General features: G+C 45.2%; 2 protein-coding genes across 10 annotated transcripts in view; one reads left to right on the top strand and one right to left on the bottom strand.

Moving 5' to 3' along the window:
* Positions 1-292: 292 nt before the first annotated feature.
* On the top strand, positions 293-8,636 carry LOC119148894 (sushi domain-containing protein 3-like). 2 transcript variants are annotated; one of them, XM_037389556.1, is made up of 5 exons: positions 293-686; positions 2,440-2,628; positions 5,142-5,277; positions 6,553-6,732; positions 7,062-8,636. In XM_037389556.1, the coding sequence occupies exons 1-5, from the start codon at positions 509-511 to the stop codon at positions 7,297-7,299; spliced, it is 921 nt and encodes a 306-aa protein (XP_037245453.1). In that variant the 5' UTR covers positions 293-508; the 3' UTR covers positions 7,300-8,636. The 2 variants fall into 2 exon arrangements, with proteins under 2 accessions (XP_037245453.1, XP_037245452.1); XM_037389555.1 differs by having other exon boundaries at positions 7,059-8,636.
* A 6,460-nt stretch (positions 8,637-15,096) lies between these two features.
* Positions 15,097-23,061, bottom strand: part of CNOT4 (CCR4-NOT transcription complex subunit 4) — an 82,769-nt gene continuing 74,804 nt past the window's right edge. For 5 of the 8 annotated variants that reach the window (XM_037388811.1, XM_037388815.1, XM_037388813.1 and 2 more), the window contains 2 exons: positions 17,259-17,471; positions 15,097-16,490 (listed from right to left, as the gene is read on the bottom strand). In XM_037388811.1, coding sequence (XP_037244708.1) covers positions 16,189-16,490; positions 17,259-17,471 — 515 coding nt within the window. In that variant the 3' untranslated portion in view covers positions 15,097-16,188. The remainder of the gene's footprint in view (positions 16,491-17,258; positions 17,472-23,061) is intronic. The other 3 variants (XM_037388817.1, XM_037388818.1, XM_037388819.1) reach the window with 1 other exon arrangement.

Below are 23,061 nucleotides of genomic sequence, written 5' to 3'. Positions count from 1 at the left end.
ATGGTTCATATCCTGCTCTGCTGCAGTTTACAGAAAATCAGGTCTAGGCTCTGGTGGGAGGGAAGAGACAAGCATGGGAGGGTCTGCAGCTCAAGATTCTCAGCAGCAAGCTTGAGCATGGATTTCAGCAGGTAGGGGAGGAGGATGCCCGATGTGCAACTCCAGCACTTGGAGAGATGGTGACAGCCAGTCTCGGCTGTAAAAGATGGATCCCAAGTGCTTGCTGCTTCTCATCCCTTTCCCACGCCTGGTTTCTCTGCAGGGCTTTGGAGTCACTCAGCCAAGCGGCCAGAGCAGGGCTGGCAGCGCTAGGAGCACAGACACGGGGTTTGCACCGACACAGAGGAAAGACAAGCCCCAGGGGGAGAGCGGCTGCTAGCTTTGCTGCTGAAGGCTTAATGCCCTAAGAGCCCAGCTGACTCCTGCTGAGAAGTGAAGGGAAACCACAGGCACTTTGGACGTCTGGGCAGCCGATAATGCTGTGTTTCCCCAAACCTTTCCCCAAACCATGACGGGACAAAGGTTCGGGAAATGCATTGCCCTTTGCCTGCTGCCCTGGAGCTGTCTGAGCTTTGCCTGGAGTGATGCTGCTGGACCCTGGACCGCCTCACCTGGGGCAGGACATGTCAGAAAGGGGCTGCCCAGAGATGTTGCCAACGGGACCTACGTGCACAGCAACATCTCAGGTACTGGAGTGAGCAATTGCCTGTCTCTCCCTCTGCGGGGCTGCTCGGGGCCCCACCATGCAGGCACACAGGGTGAAGGGTGTGTGGGGACGTGTTGATGATAGCATGGCGGTGCTTCTTCCAGCGTGCGTGGAGGCATGCCGAGGGCATACGTAAGGGCTGCAGGGCTTTGTGTGGTCCCCATAGCTGCAGCTGCTTCTGTGATCTGGGAGAAATGTGTTGCATCAGATGCCAAGTTGCTAGACACTGGGAGGAAATTTAGTGCTTGACTATCTTCCTTTGAGAGTAAACTCCTCCTCCATGTTAACCTCTATGTGTATCATGATGGACTAGCTGCCTGCCCAGGGTATGGGCACACTAAACACACCCCTGTCTCTAGGGGCTGAGCTGGTGGTACCCTTAGGAAGAAATGAGGATGGAGATTTTTTAAAAGCACAAATAATCTCTAAATGCTGAGGGTGATTACTTTTTTTTAATCCACTTCCTAGGGCAAAGCACACGCTGTTCCCTGGCAAGTCTGACACAGTGCTGGGACTGATGTTGGGTGACTGGCTGCCTGGGGCAGGCAGCCCACCTGCCTCTATGTGCAGGCAGTGGCATGGAGCAGCCCATGCCATACTATTGAACCCTTCATCTTCCCAAACTTTTATGAACTATACATTGCTTCCAAAATGCCTGTTGGGAACAGTCCCTGGACCACCTTATCTGCACATCATGACAAGGGGTTGTTGAGGAAGGTGCTAGCCAGTGCTGGGCAATTTAACTGTACAACAGATCCAGTCCAGGGAACCAGGCAGCCTCCCTGGCACCACTGAATTTACTGGTACAGACATCTCCACTACCTGTTAACAGTATTGCTGCACCTGGAGAAAGTCTCGTCTTACTCAGCCTGACTTGTTTCTTGTCAGCCCCTCTGGAGGAGAAACCTACATCATCTCAGCAAAAGCAGAGGCAAACCAAACCTCTCTCTCGCATTAGCTTCACTGCTGCACTCGGAATTTCCTCCAAAAGTTCCCCCTAAGCTAGATAAAGCACATTTCTGCCTGCAGGTTTTAAGCTTGGCTTAATTAGAATTGATCAGAGTATTTTCCTTTAATTCAGAATATTGATACCTGTGATATCTGTTACATAAGAATTCGCCGATCCATATTTTCTTGGCCTTGTGTTAGTATATCAAGGCTTTTCTTGCAAGCACACAGACTGGCATCCCTTTTGAAGCCTGCCTCACTCCCAGCTTTCACCAGGTACTAGCAAGCTAGAACAGGGACAGCACTAAAGATGCAAAGCGTGTAACACAGAAAGGATTATCTAAGCAGGACAACTGAGTAGCTTTGAATAGTCTTGAGTAACAAACTAGAAAAAAAAATTAAAGGCTGAGATGGAAAAAGTATCTCTTTATAACATAGAGTGGTACGTTTATTGCTTTGAGTTCCAATATTGTGGTATTAAAAAATGCCTGTCCCCTTCCTTTCCCTCCTAAGGGTTGCTCTCTGCATGCTGTCCCCATCCTGTACCTTTTCAGTCCCACTTCTGCTGTTCAGTGGGTGCTCACATCACAGAGTTTGCAACTAGAAGACAGGTAAAGTCACTAGACTTTTCTACGTCTCTCCTTTAGGATTTCACAAAAAAAAAAAATATTCAGAGACTTGCAGGACACACAGGAGTGACACTGGGGCCAGGCAGCCTTTTCAGAAGCATCACCAGCAGGGGCTTTGTCACCGCCTGCACTTACTGTCTCCCCTTTCTCTCCCAGCACCATGCACGACCCTCCCCCCACCGCGCTACGGATACTACTACGTGGACAGAGGCTCGGGTGTCTCCTTGGGCTCAGTCCTCGTGTACTGGTGCCAGGAGGGGTACCAGCTGGTGGGCAGTGAGAGACTCTTCTGCCTCCGCCGGGAGAGCACTTCGTCCTGGAGCCACCCCCCTCCCCACTGCCAGGGTAAGGAGCCCACAGGTGTGACCCAGCCCCTGCGCTCACTTATAGGGTCTCAGTGGGGTGCTGGGGAGGAGGTGGGGTGCTGCAGCCACCCCAAAAGGGGACAGCAGAGGTCCGGCTTGACCTGGTTGGTGGTCATCAGCACGGGTGAAATGCCATGCTTCAGCAGGGTCCCTGCAGCAGTGTTTCATGAGCTGCATAAGACAGGGGGACTGCCAAAGGGTGAATTCACCTGGCAGGGGCTCAGCAGATAACCAGGCCTTCTCTCGTTCCCAGTAATTGGTACAGAAGTCACCAAGTTGGGTCAGAACCTGGAACTGCCTGACGCCCAACTCCGGGTACCAAGCACAGGGACTCTGGGGCACAGCCAGCCAAAAGCTTTCAGCAGGAGCAAAGCTGCACTTTGTAATAAACCAGCACGTGCTGTTCATGAAAGCTCATGCAGAGCATGTGCCAGTTGCAAACCACCCTCACTTTTTTTGTGGTATGAGCTCATTGAGAACAAATGGTTTAACATCGAAGGCACAATGTTTATTGCTTTAAAAGCTTTCTCTCGGGCACCACACATTGTGTGCATACATAAAATCATTTCAGAAAAATTGCCCTCAAGAAAGTTATATATTTTTGCAGCGGCAAGCAAAACCACAGAAGTTGTGAATGCTATATAGCCTGCGTATGAATTATATTGCTAGTGCTGGACACTGAGAATCAAAGACCTGGGGCCATTTCAGAAACAGTTTACGGGCAAACCTGTGGTGCAGCAGCTGGCTAAAAAGAGTTTGAAATGGAAAATGTCTGCCACGTGCTTCTGCCGCTTCTCTTTCACTTGCTTAAGATAAGCAAATCCATTTTCAAAAGGTAGCATCTCAAGAAGGTCAAATCAGAAACCAAAGTGCTTCAACCATAAGATATCCCTGCAGGTGCATCTGCTCAAAAGCACCCCTGCAGCTTGTCCTTTCAAAATAAAACCAGACGTAAAGCAATTTACACCAATTCAGCGCTGTAAAACCTGATGATACACAGTCAGTATCTTTTGTGAAAGTAAACACAGCAAAATAAAAGCAATGAACTTTGTTGCAATATGTTACAGGTACTCCTGTAGTGAAACATTCGTAAAGCTCATTAGCAAACCTTGTCTTCTCAGCCCTAAACGGAGGCTGCAGTTTGTGCACTGCCTGCTGCAGAAACAACTTGGGTGAACCAAAACCTCCGAACTTTAAATCACACCTTGGGTTCCCCAAAATAAAGAGGTTTTAAGACAGTTTTGAGGAAAAAAAGTCCCCACGCGCTTGTTCCCTTTGAAACAAAAAGCAAATCTCCATACTTTCAGAAGTCTGTTTTGTTACTTCGCAAAGATCCTAAGGTTGGGGGGTTGAATCTGTGTATTTCATTACTTTGAAAACCTAAACATACCATTTTTGCAGACATTAGCGAATTATTTCATGTTATTTTGCCCTTAGGATGGGAGCCACTTCCCTGACTTTAGACATCTACATTGCAAACATGATTTAGGTTCCCTTTATGGTTTGGTCAGGATGTAATTCATCTGCTCTTTCCAGACATCAGTCTTAAGGCAGGTAGGGAACATACATTCGGAAGAGCCGTACACCCACTCAAGAAAATGGCTATTTTTTATGATAAGGTTGATGAAACACTGGCACAGGTTGCCCAGAGAAGCTGTGGACGCCCCATCCCTGGGGAGATTCAAGGCCAGGCTGGACAGGGCTCTGAGCAACCTGGACTATTTGAAGATGTCCCTGCTTATTGCAGGGGACTTGGATTAGATGACCTTTAAAGTTCCTTTCCAACCCAACCCAATCTATAATTACATCCATTAAAGTTTCCAATTATTATTTTTTTAATTTCACAAGCCCGTATTTCTTTCAAACACTCATACTTACATACACTTACAGCTTTTTAACTTTTTCTTTTACTAACTCCTTTTCCCACCTAAATGAACTCCTTTTCCCTTTTCCAACCAAATTAACTTGTTTTCCTTTTCAACTGACTTCTTTTCTTTGCCCCCCGCCCTGAACAGTTAAGCAAAAACACATGTTCCAGATATATATATCTGGATTTTTTATATATAACAAAACAAAACATAAACAAAAAAACAACAAAAAAACCCCAAAACAAACCAAGAAACACCCCAACAAATCACCACTTTTTTGTTGTTGTTGTTTTGTTTTGTTACTGGGGGCTTAATTTTTTCTACCTTCGTGCTTTATACAAGACACGTGGAAAATGTGGCACATGCTATGCTTTCTGTCCCATGTCATTATTTTGAGTAGCTGAAGAAAAGATTTACTTTTAATCTGATTTCCTCCCCCCCGCCCCCGACTTTCTGGTTTATTGAGCTGGCATAGCAACATCCACGTTCACCACTGATTTTTTAAATGGTTCTTAGTTTAGATTACCTGTATAGGGCCGGGGGGGGGGGGGGGGGGGCGGGCCGCAACGCCCGCAACCGCGGGCGCCCCGGCCCCCACTCAGCATTACCCCGCTGTGCCCCGCAGCCGCCCCGCATCCCTCGGGTACCGGCTCTCGCGTTGCGGTGGCCGCTTCGTTGCTGAGCGGAGCCGTGATCCTGGCACTGTCTGTCTCCTTCGCCGTGTGCTGCTGGCGGGATAGGGCGAGAAGGAGCCGCGGGGGGTGAGTACAGAGGCGGGGGAGGGGGTTTGGGGGGTGCGGTGGTGGTGAGGGAATATCCCTTTCCTGAGGCTAAGTCAGCCCAGCGTGGGGAAAGGAGGCAGCATCCCCTTTGGGGAGGGACTGGGAGCAGGGTTCAGCCGGCCAGCACCATGCTCACAGAGCTGCATCTCTGCAGCAGCACATCCCTGTTTTCACGGCCTACAGTCCAGCAAGACATTTTGGGTTTTGCCAGTGAAGGGAACCTGAGCAAGGGATCGTCACAGCGACAGGGACCGTGCAGGAGCCCACCCAGGTGGCATGGTTTAAGCCCAGGCAGCAACTAAGTACCACACAGCCGCTAGGTCACTATCCCCCTACCAGTGGGATGGGGAGGAGAATCTGGGAAAAAGGTAAAATTCAAGGGCTGAGATAGAACAAACTAATAATTTAGATAAAATTAAACAAAATAACAATAATGACAAGGAGAGAGAAAGAGAGAGGAATAAAATCCAAAAGGGAAGGGAAAAACCCCAAGTGATGCACAATACAACTGCTCACCGCCCGCTGACCGATGCCCAACCAGTCCCCCAGCAGTGACTGGCCAGCTCCAGCCAAACCCCCTCCCCCCCAGTCTGTATACTGAGCATGATGTCCTGATGTTCATGATAGTATGGAACACCTCTTTGGCTCATTCAGATCAGCTGTCCTGGCTGTGTCCCCTCCCAATGTCCTGTGCCTCTCCAGCCCTTTCACTGGCAGGACCCAAGAAACCAAAAAGTCCTTGACTTAGTATGAACATTACCCAGCAACTACTAAAACCATCAGTGTGCTATCAACATTGCTCTCACACCAAATCCAAAACACAGCACTGCACCAACTGCCAAGAAGAAAAAATAACTGTCCAAGCTGAAACCAGGACACTAGGGATGCAGCTTTAACCAAGAACCTAATTCCTTATTATCAGAAATGCACAACGGCAAGGAGTAAAAAAAAAAACCCTGCAGGGGATAACATTTCAACCTCTTAGTAGGCACCAGCCCCACTTCTCCCCGCCGGCCTGCTCTTCCCCCTCTTCCCCAGGCTGGATGGTGCCATGCTCGTGCCCCTTTTCTGCAGGGCTGAAACAGCTTCAATGCTTTCCTCTGGGAGTGGAGGGAAGGGGGTCAAAACCGCTGGGTGACAACACTGGTTTAAGATACAAACACGCCAAATCTTTCTGGGGAGCGAAATAAAACCAGGCAGCCCACAAAGTGTAAAGAAAACATCCACATGGACACTTCTCTTTCCACCTTGCAGGCAGCAGCACAGGAGGAAGGTCAGAGGAGGATGGAAATGTGACCCCTCCACCCCCGAGAGGAGGAGAAATGCTTTTGGGAGACTGAAGCACTACCACCGGCGGGATTACCACCTCTCGGCCCTCTCCAGCTCCGTGTTCCCAGGGGCATTTGCAGGATGCAACAACCTGGCTTTCCAAAGGTACCGTTCAGCCCCAGCACTGGCTCTGCCGCCCCAGCTCCTCACGAAGGGGCAGCAGCTGCTCCCAGACCACCTGGAAACAGGAGCAGCCAGATGTAAAAGACCACATCACCTGTGCAGTCAATCCCCTGCCTCACCCTCTTATCTGCTCTGCACATAGTGCCTAACAGCAATGAAACCCTTGCACCTGCTCTTTTCCAAGGGGGAGGTGAGCCAGAGGACCAGGGCTCACCTGTGCCCTGCCTCAGCATTGCCTGGGTGGGCTGCAGGCTCCCATCAGCACTGCAGCCCCTCTTACTACCCACTCTCCTTCTTGCCTTTACCAGTAGCCCTGAAAACCTGCCAAAGCTGTCCCAGCAGAACTGGCACCCTGATGCACAGGTCTTGCCCCAGCTGGTGTTACCACCCGGCACGCCACCCATCACCGCCCTGCCCGGCCTGCCACCACACAACGTACTGCTGCCTGCCATGCCCTGCGGTGCTGACCTCCCCAGGGACCGGCTCCCCCTCTACTGCAGAAGCTATGAGGAACACAAGCTCTTCAACAAGTTCGGGAGACTGGTCTGAAAATCTAAACTGCCATTCAGATTTTTTTTTTTTTTCCTTTTTTCTTTTAATACCATCAATTCCTCAAAACTCCGCAGAGCTCAGGAAAGAATTTCACAAGAGCCAATCACTGCACCTGGGTTTTCAAATGGAGAAAATTTGACACTTCATGTTAAAAGGATTATATCAAAAAAGCCTTTTATTTCCCCGCCCTGTCCAGAAGTGCATATTTCAAAGAAGAGTTCCTAGGCTACAAGCTTCTTAATTGATCATTTTGGTAAGATGCATAAAGCAAGTTCTGAGCAGCTCCAGCTTAACCTACAGGGCTGAGCATGTGCAGACTTTCAGGTTTTGAACACAAGAGTCTGATTTTCTGTTTAGGGCTCTTTTAAAGGTGGGAAGTGAAGACAGCTAGTTACCAGGAACAAGGAATCTATGTCATTGGATAATTGGAAGCACTTACAATTCATTGCACTTGAATGCAGGCTGAGATTTAAAGGTTTTTTTTGTTGCTGTTCAGAACTCAGCATATACTCCCATTTCTAAACAATCTTAGACTTGTAAGATGCAGTGACAAGCATGCAAAGATAGCCAATCAAGAGGAAAACATAAATTTATCTTTAATACAAAGGACCTAGTACATATGAAAACAAACAAAAACACAAAAACCTTGGGGTTTTTCATCCCTTCTGTACTAGAAATCCACGTCAGGTGTATCGGGACCTACAGCAGCACTAGAAGAGCTAGCTCAAGTGCCACCATTTGCATTCAGAAAGCAATGGCACCCATATTTCTGTTCAGGATTTCCTGGGTGGAAATACAGGGGCATGTTCCAGGCAGTGCATGCAGAGCCTGGCCCAGCAGCTTCAGGACACCTCAGCCCCTGCCTGCACCACAGGACAGACCTATGTCTGTGTAGCATGGCCAACACAGCCTGGGCACACGGGGCTTGTGGAGTAACATCGCATCACGTGTGCAGGGAGATGCTGTTTGTATCTCGGGAGGCGTTATGGCCTTAGTCAGGAGAGGTGCTGGCAGCCCCAGGAGCTGCTGTGCACGGGGCAGGCGGTGAGAACGAGCACTCAGGACCTGAATCCCCAGCATCACCTGCCATCCAGTGCTCAAGGACGCAAACTGCAATGCTCAATCCTGCTAGGAGTGCTAGTCTGCTGATCTCATTTCTATCAACATTTGCATCACATTTCAAGGAAAGAAGCCTTAAAAGATGCAAGGTAGCACATTTTTGTGATAAGGCAAGACCTACTAGTGGATGTCTGGGAACCACTGCTGCTTCTCCCTGGAAAGTGGGCTAGGGACACCATTTTTTCTATTTATAATGATGATAATAAAGGAATCTCTCCCCATTCCCTTCTTATGTCTTCTTTTCACACTATCAAGCTACAGAAATTCTGGTTTGGGAGCTGGGTTTGATGGGGCAGCGAGCAGGTGGTAAAGCTTTTACAGATCCCTTGCAAAAGATGACAACACCCACAGTGGCCATTTACCAGAGAAGGAAAAAACCTTTCATTCGCCTAAGACAAGCGAAGCTGTAGAAGTGACAGGAAAAACAGGACCTGCCCTGCACTTCCCTTAGGCTCACATCCTAACGTTACCTTTTTCTCCTCCCTCTTTTTCCAGCCAAGTCTAAAACACAGGGAGGGGAACAACCCCACCTCAAGGTAAGCTGTTCTTCAGTCCCCTCCTAGATGCTTGCCAGACTGCCCAGACTACCTGTGGACACAGCACTGCCTGCAGACATGCCAGCCATGCACTGGGACACAGCGCGACAAGCGCTGTGGGCTCTCACCAGCCCACCAGTGCCACACCTGTGGACTGCACTTCCACTTCTGTGTCACCAAAATAGGTTTTTTGGCCAGGAATTCAGCCCAGGATCTGCCCTCGGAACAGCACTGCCCCATTTTCTTGTTCATGCAGGAAGGAGCTGTCTTGTTAACAGACAAAAATCAGGAAAAAAAACCACCAGAAGGAAAGAACCTGAAGAGGAAGGGAATGAGACTTGTCCTATCCCATTCCTTCTCTGTTCCTCTCCCTTGTTGTGTTCAAGGAATAACTAAAACCTCACTACGATTTCCCCTCTAAGGAGATTTTGTTGTTGTTGTTGTTCACAGAAGCCTACAAACATTTGGGACAGAGTCTGCTGTTCCTTGGATCTGAGCAAGGCTTTAAAACAAAAAGTGGGATTTTTTGCTACAGAAGATTAGAGATTGACACCTGCTTTCACTGCAAACTGAAATGACGCACATTTTAGATGTAAAAAATCTTTTGCCAAACATGTCCAGGAAGGTGCTGATTTTGAACTGTCATAACAAAAAGTTAGCATTTTCAATAAAAAACCCTGACAAAGTAGTTTTTCATACCGAGAAAACTGTCAACTTCAAACAAGCATTTTAGGCACCTGCTATTTTAAAAATTATTTACTTGACAAAACTGAAAAGTTTCCTTGAGGTAATGTTTTTGTGACTTTTTTTATGTGCAAAGTTAAGTTTTCTACCACACAAATCTGATCCCAAAGCCTTGGCAGACTTAACCAGGTTCCTCCAGTGGGAAGATGCACAGCCAGGTTTTCCTCAGAAGCCACCTCAAGCTTGCAGGAGACAGAAACCAACAGAAGAAAGATGGGTTAAGGGCAGGAAGCATGAGTTCCCCTACCAACCCCTTAGTCCTTGCCTCAGTTCCTTCTCACCCTGGACCAGCATGGCAGGTCACAGAGTTAAGGTTGTGAAGAGCCACACTCAGCTTTGCCCCAGATCAGCACCATCGGTAAGGCAATGAGAAGCACCATTTGCATTTATTGGCCGAAGAAGGAAGGTAACTATGTAGAAGCTTTAAGGAATTTGTAAATGGGAAGAAACAAACCTCACAAGCCTATAATCCCACACATTGTCACCACATTACTCAACGGCTCCTGTTGGAGCCACCATCTACCCAAACTTTCCTCACCAGAGCAGCACATGAGATGCTGCCCTCTTCACTGTTTCCCCCCTGCAGACCATCGGAGAAGCTCCAGCTTTCTCCACACTAGGGAAGGGAGCTTCCAGCTGTCTAAGATCTCAGCCTCCCTACAGGAAAGCCGAAGCTTCAAGAGGTTTAGTTGTAATGTTTTATGCAACAGCCAACGCAGTATCTTATGTATCATATTGCTATTTCTTCTTTATTTAAATTATAGACATGCAATATCCAACAGAAAGGTGGGCCCTGGAACTGGAGGAAACCATCTGAAGAGGAACGGAGGTAGCTGCCAGGCCAGCTCATTGCTGATGCTGTCTCCAGCAAACCTCATGAGCAGTCATTTTCCACTTAAATGTCTGAACAGAGAAAGCAAGCACCCTCATTTTTTTTTCCAAACAGGATTTTAAGCTTCACGCTCCACACTGGAAACCTTAACCCACATGTTTATCTAGAAAGAGCTAACCAAGTTTTGGTCACTACTTTAAATTCTTCAGCGAAGCTCAGTGTACCAGCCCCCTAGGATTGCTGGCACTGACAGAAGGGGTTTCAGACCCTCTCTGAGGATCTGGGCAAAGCTAATGTTGGGACCCGTAACATTCAAATGCTAAAGCATGAAACTCCAAAGAGATTCACTGTGATCTTGAAAAGAACGGCCACCCTCCACTAGCAAAGCTTTTTAGACCACCATTTGCAGTGTTACTGTGCTGGTAGGAAAGAGGAGAGGGCTGAGCAAGTCCCACCTGCTCTCCAAGCATCTCTGAAATTGAGAAGTATTGGTCAAGTTCCTGAGGACTAGGGGAAAGAAATAGCAATCTAGTAAGACTTCACAGGAGAAAGCAACAGTAACTGTGCAATGACGGAATCCCACGGAAAAACTCCACCTTGTCTCTGTTTCAGCAGATGGGCTGCTCGGCACCACCACAGGTCAGGCAGCTCACTCTCCCCTCAGCTTTAGACTAACGAGGACTTTTCTGTACTGTTTTCCTCCACAGTGACACCATCTCCATCCAAATGACTCCCACACCTGGTGTTACCGCATCAGGCTTTTCATCAGCAAAGCCGGTAACAAAGGCACTGCTGCCAGGACCACCCAGCTCACCCCAAACCTCCACGATGCAGCAGTTCGGACTCCTGCACCCCTGCAAGTTGCTCTAGCTCCCTGTGCTTGTACGGCAAGAACTTAATTTGGCTGTTTCCATCTTGGAAGCCTTCACTTTGCCACATAAACCTAACAACAGTAAAGCCAGGGCAAAGGCAAACCCCAGAAAGAAGGGAAGATTGAGATCTTGCCTGTATACACTGCTCTCATGTAGATCAGAGCATACAAATACCATACCATTTCTTACACTGTAACCCAAAGCTATGATAAGAGGGAAAAAGGTGAAGTCTCGAGAAAGTTTGTTTACAGTCACAGCCATAAGCAGAAGAGAACCTGAGAGCCGTTTCCCACCAGTGGAACATCCCCAAATAGGGAAACACAGATACTGGGATTTGGGTGAAGCGGAAGGAGCACAAGTACAGTTTCTACATCCATATTCAGCTTCAACAGATGATAATAAATCAGTGAAGTGGAAAGCACTTTTATAGCGAGCCATATAGCTGCACGCTGCTGGAAGATGTAAAGCAACGACTGCTCTTTAATGCATGGATTCACGTCAAACACCACGTGATTTGCCCTGTGCACACTGAAAATCCGCATCACTGGCAGCTGGACTGGAGAGGAGTTCACTCCCCTCAAGAAGTTATGAGTACCTACAACCCCCTTAGAGTAAGGCTGGTGACAACTCCAGTCCCCTAACCCTTCAAGCACTGGGCTACCTTTTGGCATTTCTTGACACACCTCGGTTCTGACCAGTAAGTTTTTATTCCAGCGCCTGCAGCTTTCCCCAGAGGGAGGTAGTTCCAGCCAACACAGCACCTGCCGCGCAATGGGTTTACGTATGCCAGAGACCAACAGCAAACATAAGCTCCTTTGCAACTTAAGGCAACTTCCATGCACCCTGAGGAGGGGGACAAACAAGAAGCACCCAAGTAACTGCAAGGGTGAGAAATGAAATTGGTGTATGTCCCCTTTTCCTCCCAGAAGAAAAAAAAAAGCTGTTCAAGCAAAGATCTCTCCACAGCAGCATGGCCAGCTCTACTGAACTGTTATACTAAAACAGAACCCCCAAAAAACCAACAAACCACACTGCCAAAAAACCCAAAGCCACCACCAAAAAAACCCCAAACCAAACCCAAACCACCACTCCCCCCAAGAAAACCCAAATACACTGCATTTTCCCCAAAATCCAACATCTTGAATGCCTGTAAATAAATGAGCATCTCAGGAAAAAAAACCACGAAAACCACACACCTTTTGAGACCACAGAGAAAACAGTTTGCAGTTCAGGAACTCCAACAAATATAAAATTAAGTTCATGATTAAAAACTGTCAAGAAGTTGGCAATGGTGTTTTAAGTATGGTTAGATCAGCCCTGTCAATACACTGCATTTATAAGGGCATATACCTGCTCACACTTGACTTGCAAGTAGGAATTGGAAGTTATGGAAGAAAAAGGACTTTTTGCAATGGCTCTTCACCTTACCTAGAAGGTGACATTACACTCGATGTAATCCAGAGAAATAGCATCCCCTTATTGGATAGTTAAAAAAGGGGGGGAAAAAAGCACCCAGGAGCCCTTAGTATCAGTCCAACACTGCTGACCCTCAAATTACTATGCTTGAACTGAGAATTTTTTGAAAATGCAGCACAAGTACTTGTACCAACGCATTCATGGCTAACAACTCCCTCCCTCCCCTCATCACATTCATATCCCATTTTGGAGGAGGAGTCTGCTCTGTCCTCTCTCTAATTTAATCTCCACCAGACGCTACCTACCAAATGTGTCGCTAGTCCTCGGTCACCAGCATTGTAGTCAAGTGCTGGTCTTCACTTAATGCAAGGAATTGCCACAAGTGTCCACGCAATATATAACAGGCCATGCACCGAGATGATCACATGGACAAAGCAGACACACGGATGCTCTCCTTTCAGTAAAGATTCCTCTTCAGAATTTTTATTGCAGGAAGAGTCCATCAACAACAAAACCTCAGTAGAAGCTAACTGAGCTCCACATGGTTGAACAGAGCGCAATGCCAGTTTGCTTCCTGACTAGGGGGGATGCAGGAATCTGCCCAACAGGAGATAAAACTAGGTTAAAAGAGGCAGAAGCTGCCCCCCTCCCCCCCATCAATCTGAAAACTGATATATTTTAATATTATAACACCAATGTTACCAACCAAGAAGTCTTTCTTCAGGGGCTGCATCACAAAGAGAAAAATCATTGTAGTTGCAAACTTTTTCCTGAACACCAAGTTTGTCTGTAGGCCAACCACACAAGCTGTTGCATGGCAGCATGAAATGAGCACTCTCCTGAGCAGCTGAAGCCTATTTTCTAGAGGCAGCAGACCAAGGCACAGGTTTGCCTCCGTACATCTTTAAGCACAACAAACAGACAAATCAAGAACCGAAGGCAGCAGCTTCAGGAATTACTGTGGTTCACAGGAAGCAGGTACAGCTGCTTTGGGAGGCTTGCTTATTTTCAGTGTCAGGAAGGGCACCCTTCTACAACAGAAACGTTAAAAGGTCAAAAAATGTCTAACAACTGGAGAAGAGAAAAAACCCACACACCATTACATCTCCACCAGCACCTCCAGCAGGCTGTTCCTGCTGGGTTGCATCCCCAGTGCCGGGGTGGCAGCAGGCACAGGAGAGGACATTCCCAGCCTGCAGTCCCAGCAGGCGACACTTCTCCTTCCCCCTCCACCAGCTACAGCAGGGGATCGTGCAGGGGCTGGCTGGGTGACAAAAACACACTGCTTTGCAGTGGAGTGCTGGCATCAAAGTGCCTGGTTACCCAGGCAACCAGGACATGCCACTGACCCACAGCAATGCTGCCTGTCCCAACAGCACATGCAGCTCCTCAACGCAATGGTAAATATAGCACTGAACAGCAACACAGGTAAAAGAACGAGCAAAAGCCAGCAGTCACCAAAAAGTGATGTTCTGCGAAGCAGGACTTTTAGAGTCACTTTATACAGATTCAGTGCCTGGCTCCCCTATCCAGTGATTGACTCAGGATTTGCTCCCCCTCCCAGTCCCTCCTGCTCCTGATAGATGCCCACAGCTCAGCAGTGAGGATTCCCTTCCTTGCCCCTGCCAGCAGCAAACATTTTAGGAGGGCAGACAGCCCGAGCTACACAGCTCGTACCAGATGAGAAATTCTTCTCTATAGTTATCTCTATGATTTCAGGCTTCCTGCCATCCTCACGAGCTACATCAATCCAGCATGCCAATTACAAGTCCTGGTTTTAAGTATCTTTGGCTGGAAGTACAAGAGCTTGTTGGAGCCCTTCTCTGTGTAAAGAGCTCTTCAACCCCTGTTGCGCAGTGACATTATTTTTACATTTTTAAGTGAGGATGCTGACAGAAACAGGGACAGGCGACTAGAATTGTCTGCCACTCCTTCAGACACATTATTGCAAGTTACCTGTCCCAAATGCCATGGCATTTAATTCAGAATGTATAAACAAGTTTTTCATGCTTCAGATTTAAATAGATGACACCAATAAAGCCTAGAGACAACCAGCCTCTAGCTATTGCCATGAGTAAAACCACAATCCCTTTAAAAGTTTAAAGCGTGTATGCTTTTTCCACCTTTCAATACAGAAGTCATCATGCAAAGCAGTATTTCCATGGAAAAGTAGCTCCAGTTTAGATGAACAGGAAAAAAATGCAATGACATACAGTTTTACCAGATGCAGTAATCAAAAATCCAAGTTAAAAAAAAAACCAAAAAGCAAACAAAATCATCATCAAGTTTTCTGTTTTATTTAAGATTTTAGTTTTAATTCTGAAGAAAGAGGTACATTTCCTTGGTTTTAGTTTTAGCGTCAGGTTATAACCATGTTTATTTATCTGTTTCTTTTTTCTGTCTTTTCAATACTGCACAAACGTCCAGAAACTACAGGGTTAAGTAAAAGCTGCAGGCAGAGGTCAGAGGTTGCTCCTGATGGTGATCATGTGGCCCCAATGCAGTGCTATCCCAGAGTGCCCTAAATAGGTGAATCTGTTTTTTTTAAAAAAAGAAAGAGAGACTGACAGAGGAGACAGAAAGACTGAAGTAAATACCACTCGTGTTTCAGCTGCTTATAATTATATTATGTATACACTAGGTATTAAATCTGAGAATACTTTTAAAACATTAATGTTTACTTTAAATCTAAAGCCAAAATTAAAGAAAAATCTTATTCTCCCCTCTTTAAACCACTCTTTAGCAACATGCCAGTTACTCATAGCTATAAGTGTTTTGTCTTTCAACACACTTCGTGTCAAACTGACTGACACAATAAAATCCCCTTCTCAAAAAAAAACTCAACATAGCAATTTCCCTGTGTAGTGCCACACTGAATGCAAAATAAATGCTAGGCCACTGCTTGTCCCACAGGTTCAGTAACTTCATTTAAATTAAATACCTTTTTCACGTTTCTGCATTTGATTCTGCATTGCATTTTTTTCCCCTACTGCAGATTGACACATCTCCACTAGGCAGAAATACTCATGTGCAAAAGACGTAAGACAGTAATATTCTCCTTAAGCATTGAGACTGCATTTTGATTTCTCTCTCTCTCTTTTTTTTTTCCCCTCTTTAGAATGGTTAGAAAATATTTCAAACAGTGTATTTCAAACACTGGCTCAGCAGAAACTTAACAAAAAGATACGGTCATGACCCTGTGATGGCATTGCATTTGGGGGGGGAGATTTGATCAGGAACTGGATTCTTCAGAAAGAAAGATATGACAGGGAACAGTAGGTGGGCATGGGGAGGAGTCAGGGTGGGACACTTCCTGCATTTCTAACGTTTTGGGTTTTCTTTTTCTTTTTTTCTTTTTCCTCCTTTCCTAATGACGATCCAGCGCTGAGCTCTGTAGTAGATCTGTGGGGGTTTTACTGGGGGGTCTGAAGGCTGTCTGGAAGCCTGGAGGTGGGGAATGGAAGCTGGTGGGGTTTGAAGGAGGAGAGTAGGGATTCCAACTGGCTCTGTGCAGAGGGATCTGTGTGCCGAAGGGGTTACTGTGGTGCGTCTGTGATGGTGCTGCACTGGGGCCGTCCACCTCTGTGAGGGCCTGAAGAGATTTTAGCCAATGTGGAGGATTGTCATCTTGAAGGGTGTCTAAACTGTTTCCTGTGGAGGCTGGGATACCTATGAAGAAAAGAGAAACAAAACAGGGATACAGGCAAGTCAGAGCAGAAGCACCAAGTCGAGCATGAAGGACGTCAATTTAACCTAACAAAAAGCAACAGTGAGAAAACATGATTAGTTTGTACAGAGAATGCATTTTACATTATTAATGTATAATTACCCTGCCCGCAAAACATTTAACATTAAAACCAGATAGAAGAAAGCTCCCCCTCAGAGCACTTTGTAAACCACACATTTTTCTATCAAACATCCTGCACAAGGACAGCATCCCTGCTGACATGACCTTGCCACACCAAACTACCAGCACGCTGCATGCTTCACCACCTACTCTGCCTACCTGAATCATGCTTCAGCCTCCCTAATGGGGAAACACAACCAGACAGCCTTATAAAAGAGAGCTTTATAAACAAGTGGAGTATGTCCCTTTTTAAATAACAAAGTCCAGTGAATGCCTTCAGTGCCTCAGGACCAGCGGCGCACATACCGGACATGCTGTCCGGCAGAAGGGACACCTACGTTGACCCTACAGATAAGCGCTGATCCGCCTGACTGCCTGCAAAGGTCCCGGGCATACATTGCAAAGGCCTAAGTGATGCTTTGTTATGCCTAGTGGTTCCACAAAAATTCCTGGACCCTTGAGGTTTTGTGGATGGAAGCTGGAAGAGACCACCGCATACTGACTTTTTCTTTTTCCAGATGTATATCAGTTTGTGCCAAATACCCATTTGATGGTTTGCCAGCAGAGCTGAAGGAGTGAGAAACAGTTACCTGTGATGATTGCGGGGTCCATCCAGCTGCCAGGGCTGTCCCAATTCAGGCTGTCGGTGGTGGCAGTGTTGGACGTTGGTACACTGTGGTTGGCGTTGGAGGGGGAAGAAGCATTGGGCAGTCCACCAAAGTTGATGTTAATGTTCGGTAGAAGTGCCCTTAGCCCGTCCTGCCATTCCTTCATATTTAAACTCTCTACAGAACTGCTGTTGTCTGGGAGATTTACCAACAAAAAAAATGAAAGATAAAAAAATAAAAAGCTGAAGTTAGAAACAGATGTCCTTCTTTGGTGGGGTATGGGATTTTGTTTTTACTTTTTAAGCTAAGCATTTAATACTTTTCCTGTCCAAAAACTAGGTCAATGTTTATGTGATTGATGAGTTACTCTGAGGGGCTGGCAGGTTTTAAACCAAGTATAAGGGAGTGGGAGAAAGATTTAACTCCTCCTCCAACTCATATTTCCCCATTTTTTTCAGTTCGGAGGCTCAAATAATCAAGGGCTTAGTGGCTCTCCCTCTATTACTAATAGGGGAAAACCTACCAGATCCTTTATGAAAATACCTCTGTTGCAAGCTAGATAACCCAATCTGACTGCTTTATGAATGGGCAGCAGGCTCAAAAGGGTTGTTTTCTGTGAAGTATGTTAAAATGAAGAAAGGCTAGGTAGGGCTTTGTGATAGAAACTGAACACGAGGAACCAATGAGGTGGAGGAACATCACAGAAGTTTTTTGTTTGTTACAGCTCACTCATTCATAGCCCTACAGATGTTCTTCCAAAGGAAGTGGTAATTAGGTTCTCGAAGTTGGAGGGAGTGCAATTTCCTCTTGCAGTTGAAGAACAGTAGTGAAAATTCTTTAGAGACTGTTCAGAATAATTCCCGACACAGCAATATCCTCAAAACTTTGGTTAGAAGCAAACCAGCTGGACACCAAAACAGTCAAGTCAACTATTTGCCTGAATGTTTCAGGGCACATACTGAAAAAGGACAGCAGGATAATGTGCCTATTAGCACTACAGCAAGTGATCCCTGAACAAAAACACGTTAAACCTTACTATCTAGAACAGACTATCAGGTTCTACAATCATCTCCTGCTTTAGATGTCTCAAAGCAAAACAAACCAGACAAGCATCCTAGCATTTATCAGCCAATACAGAAATCATACTTGTGGTCAAATATATATATGACCACGCGTGTTGGGTAGTACATTGGTAGCATGCCCTTTTTGACAAAGGCCTCTAATACAACTTTTTTTTTTTCCTAAACCATCTCTGACTATCCTAATTGAAGAAAGGACCCCGATGTCAATCAGAAGTGTTACAGTGAGATACTTAGAAAACACAATTGAAGAAAGGACCCCGATGTCAATCAGAAGTGTTACAGTGAGATACTTAGAAAACACTACTACTTCATCAACAACAGAAGACTTAAGTCTTCATAGAAAATTAGAGGGTATCACTAACTTGCAACGCTGTATGCTGGAGAGTGAAGAAAGCAATCTCACTTGCTATCAAAACCTGCCTTGGCAATTTTTAGAATTTTAGAAAGAATTGATGTCTTGAGCAATTACCTTTTTGTAATGGGGGGCACGGGGGAATGCAAATTCTTGATATCCTGTGCTTTCATGCAGAACCTTCCCTTCCCCAGACCAGAGGTTTTTTAGAACAAACATTATATAAGATTCTGCTTTTGTATAGAATTGCAGCAAGCAACTTTAATCACAAATCACAGGAAATAAATATTTCAGACCGTATCACCAACTGAACTTCAAAACAAGTTATTATGCAAATCTGCTATATCTACTTTGCCTATGATGACTGTTGGAGCAATGCATTAATTTCTAACCCTATGCATGCCTAATGCAGCAGTTTTCACACAAGCATCCATCGGCATGCATAAATGTCCCCACACAACAGTACAGCAGCTGACTAAGTGTCACTAAGTATCTGTGGCCAGACAGACTGATGCTACGCATGGAGCCTGGACAGGGATAACAGCACAGATGCAGAGTGTACTAGGAAAATCATCCTCTGTGCCTGGGCAAGTTTCCAAAATACATTTGACAACAGACTATGGAAGGTTTACAGACAACCGCTGTTATCCCCACTCACTGGCTGAGACTGGGGAACCACTCTTGCTCAGAGGTTACAGCATGAGATACCTCCATGGGACAGACAGACAACTCCTAGGCATTTCCATAAACGAAGAGACAGGTCAGAAGTCAGGTAGTGGAAGTAAACCCAAAAGCCTACCCCTTACTACATGCATCATGTTACATCTAAAGATTAAAATTTTTAAATGCTACAGGAGAAGAAAAATAGCAGTAACGAACTGCAGCTCTGCCTCACACAAGTAACCTAAGAGCAGCTTTTTAGTAACACTTTAGCAACAGATGCAGGAAGTGTCCAGACAAATGTGACTTTATCCACACACTATGTGCAGCACTGTGTTCTGTGGGGCCTGGTGTACAAGTCACTTCGGGTGAAAAAAACGCAAGCTTATCGGTAACTTGTTCTATGTCTGTTTAGCATCAAGCCATAATGCACACAACTGGCTTTCACTTCTACTTTAATTTCTCCTACTATACATTGAATCTACTTCCTGTTCCCTCCAGAGCTCTCACTTTTTTCTTTGCAATACCAATGCACACAGTTTTAAATAGTTCGGTGCAATACATTTTTCATTCAAACCTATGATTCTAGGGTTAAAAAAATAAAACTGAAAAAAGTGTTAGTCAGAAATATCCTTGATATTTGCTCACAACCCTCTTGAACATCCATAAGCCTACTGGAGACAAGATCTAAATTAATTTTTCAGAACAAAAGTAGCCAGCTCACAATCACAGAAATAACTGTCCAACAGATTCTGCATGGTACACCATTAGTTTCCACTTTATTTTCTCACCACCGACTCCAACAGCTTGTGCAAAGAAATGAAGCTCAGTTTAATTAATCCCTTCTACTACAAGGGAAAAAGCACACACAAGATGCTTACTAGGACCATGCATGAGTGAGCACACTCATCGCAGTACCTGTGAGCTGAGGATATGCAAGCTCACGATCTTAGGGACACTAATAATCCCCAATATGCCCTCAAAGCTCATGAGCAAGAACATAAACACATAGTAAACGACACACTTGCAACACATCATTGAGGAAGTCTAGTCAAGACAAAGCCAGCAAGATGTCATACTTACAAGGAACAGGATAGGAAAATAAATGTAAGAGAGCATTAGGCCACCCTGGGCTAAGAAAATATGTGTATTTTTTTCATGTTATCCTCCATTTAAGAGAGACATAATGCAGTATATGTAAGAGTCCAAAAAGATAGCAAGCAGCTGAGATACAAGATTTTCAAAGAACAGAAGAGGCTGGCACTGTTTGGTGAGGAGACATTCATCTGTGAGGCATGTATAGTGCACCATTGCTGTGTACCCTAACACAGGAACAAAAATAAGAAGAAACTGAGGAAGACCTGCCCTTTATCTCAACTATAAGTACAAAATCCACTTGGAATCACAGAAGAGATCAAAGGCCTAAAAGGATGCATTTGCTAGCAATAAGGCAGTTCATTTATTAAAATCTTGTGCTCCTGGGTACAAAAGTGACAACACAGAGAATTCCAAAAGATTTATTGTCTTTCCCAGACAGCTGGGTTTGTAGGGTTGAAAGGCAAGCTATGATGAAATCATTGCCCTCTGATACCAAAGAAAAAAGCAAGCAACACATTACTCAAGTGTCTGTAACAGGGTTTTTCCAGCTTGGCTAACAAATGCACAGGGTAAAAAAACATCCACCCAAACAGGACCAAAGCTTCACAGCTTTGTCAGACTCCCTGTCCCTAAGCAAAAATTAAAATATTCCTGTAATATGAGATCTGGGAACTGATTTAAGTGCATGAAGGTGTTAAGTAGATGGGATGAATAGAGAATATACGATGCTCTACAATACTCCCTGCACTGCCCTCTGAGGCCTCAGTTACTGGCTATGACGGGTAAAACACCTAGTTGGAAAAATTCCTGATGCAACCCAAGTACGTGAGCAATCTCCAGGCTCTATGCTGCAATATCCAATCCGAAGAATTAAAATCAGCATGTCTTTGAGTCTTGACAAGTTTTAAACCAACAGCCTAAGAAAAAAAATGCAAGTTCACCTCAGAGGCAGGAGTTACTTCCACTACCTGAAGAAAGTTAAGTATCTTCAGAAGAAATTCTATTTGCTAGTCAGTTTGTTTGTCCCTTCTGTTAATTAAGTTATGCTTCACCATGAAGTTAGTACCACAGCTAAAAATGAGAAAAGGCTAGCTCCCAGTTAATACAGATCCATTAAAAAGGGCATTTGCCCATTATCTTTCCCTGCTTCTAAACTTAATTGGTTGGAGTAGTGTTTTACCTAGCTAGCTAGCAGACTTCTGAATTGAACATCATAACCTAGGGGCATGAGACAAGGAGTGTAAACACTTACCCATCCTTCCATAGCCTCATCCTAATTTAAAGCAGTATGTCCACAGAGAGTGGGAAACCAGAATAAAACAAGTTAAAACCCAGTTGACTGCAATCAAGATTTTACACACCAAGATAAATTGGAGATTCCTCCCCCTATGCCCCAGCTTTGTCTCCAAAGAGAGAACAACCTGGTGAAGCACCACTGAAGGCACCACCACTCAGATGAAAAATAGGCTTAAATACACACCCTGAACTCCAGTCTTCCCTTGATGTGCATTTCATAATCCAATCTAGTCGAGTGGAAACTTGCCTTTACACAGGTGAACAGATGCCACAGTTCTAGTGCTGATCTTTTTCATGTGTCTGAGGTATTATACCAACATGAAATACAAACACTTGTATGTAAAATTCAGTCAACCACTGTCCTAAAGTGAGCAAAGGGAAGAAAAAAAGCTTTACCACAAACTTAACCTGTTCACCTGATTTAAATAAAAAAACCCAAACTTAAAAGTCAGCTTAAAATAGAATATAATTGAGAAGCTTGCATGTTCATCTATGTAAAACCTGGTCATTTAATTAATTTTAAATAAAATCATTGCCCCATCATGACATCTTACCAGACAGTGTCATAGCATTACCTCAATATCTTCTGCCTGCGATGCCTTAACATTATTCCTTCAAATGAGGCAAAGCAGTCTGTATTTGGGGGAGAGATGGCAAAGAGGATGATGGCCAAGCCAGGAACACTGTTCTGTTGTACATAATCAACACTTTAGAACAAGTTTGCACAAGCATCAGCTGCATTGATATGGGCTGTTCCATGACTTCATAACTTCTGACAAATGACACCACAACATAAACCCAGAAGTGCTTCAGATTTGGCTGCACCACATTTGTGATGCTGAGGGCACTTATCTTTTATACTGAGGGTAATGGGGTAGCATGTCTTAGTTTACTGGGCAGGAGACAAGCTCACTCAAATGTCCTAGCAAGACCAGACCATGTCAAATTATTGCCCCAATTCTGATACAAGTCTATGGCCAAATCCCTATCAAAATTCACACAGTATATACTTACATAAATATGACCAACAGCAAAGATCACAAGATCATCATATTAAGTAAGCATATTTCTTTGCCAAAATTATATTCCAAGCTATTACAAGTGTCTGATTTCATAATATTTGTACAAAGCCATTAAATATCTTTATGTCGAGTCCTAAATATTCTAGTCCTGCTGAAAAGCAAGCAGTCCTGCAAATCTAGGTTGCAATTATTTCTTTTTTAAGAGCTCATCAGTGTGCCATGTGTGTGACCAAGGCACACAATAGTGGTACAGAAAAGCTTCAAACAAGCACAAG

This window comes from Falco rusticolus, chromosome 5, assembly GCF_015220075.1.
Source record: "Falco rusticolus isolate bFalRus1 chromosome 5, bFalRus1.pri, whole genome shotgun sequence".
In the NCBI taxonomy this organism is placed as follows: Eukaryota; Metazoa; Chordata; class Aves; order Falconiformes; family Falconidae; genus Falco; species Falco rusticolus.
Note: the sequence above shows the minus strand (reverse complement) of the source record. Positions and strands in the feature narration are given on the sequence as shown.

Bases quoted from the DNA above. Each gene is read 5' to 3' on its own strand.
- LOC119148894 (XM_037389555.1), top strand. From the start codon at position 509: ATGACGGGACAAAGGTTCGGGAAATGCATTGCCCTTTGCCTGCTGCCC. The intron at 687-2,439 runs GTACTGGAGTGA...TTTCTCTCCCAG, and splicing joins CGTGCACAGCAACATCTCAG to CACCATGCACGACCCTCCCC. The intron at 6,733-7,058 runs GTACCGTTCAGC...TGCCTTTACCAG, and splicing joins AACAACCTGGCTTTCCAAAG to TAGCCCTGAAAACCTGCCAA.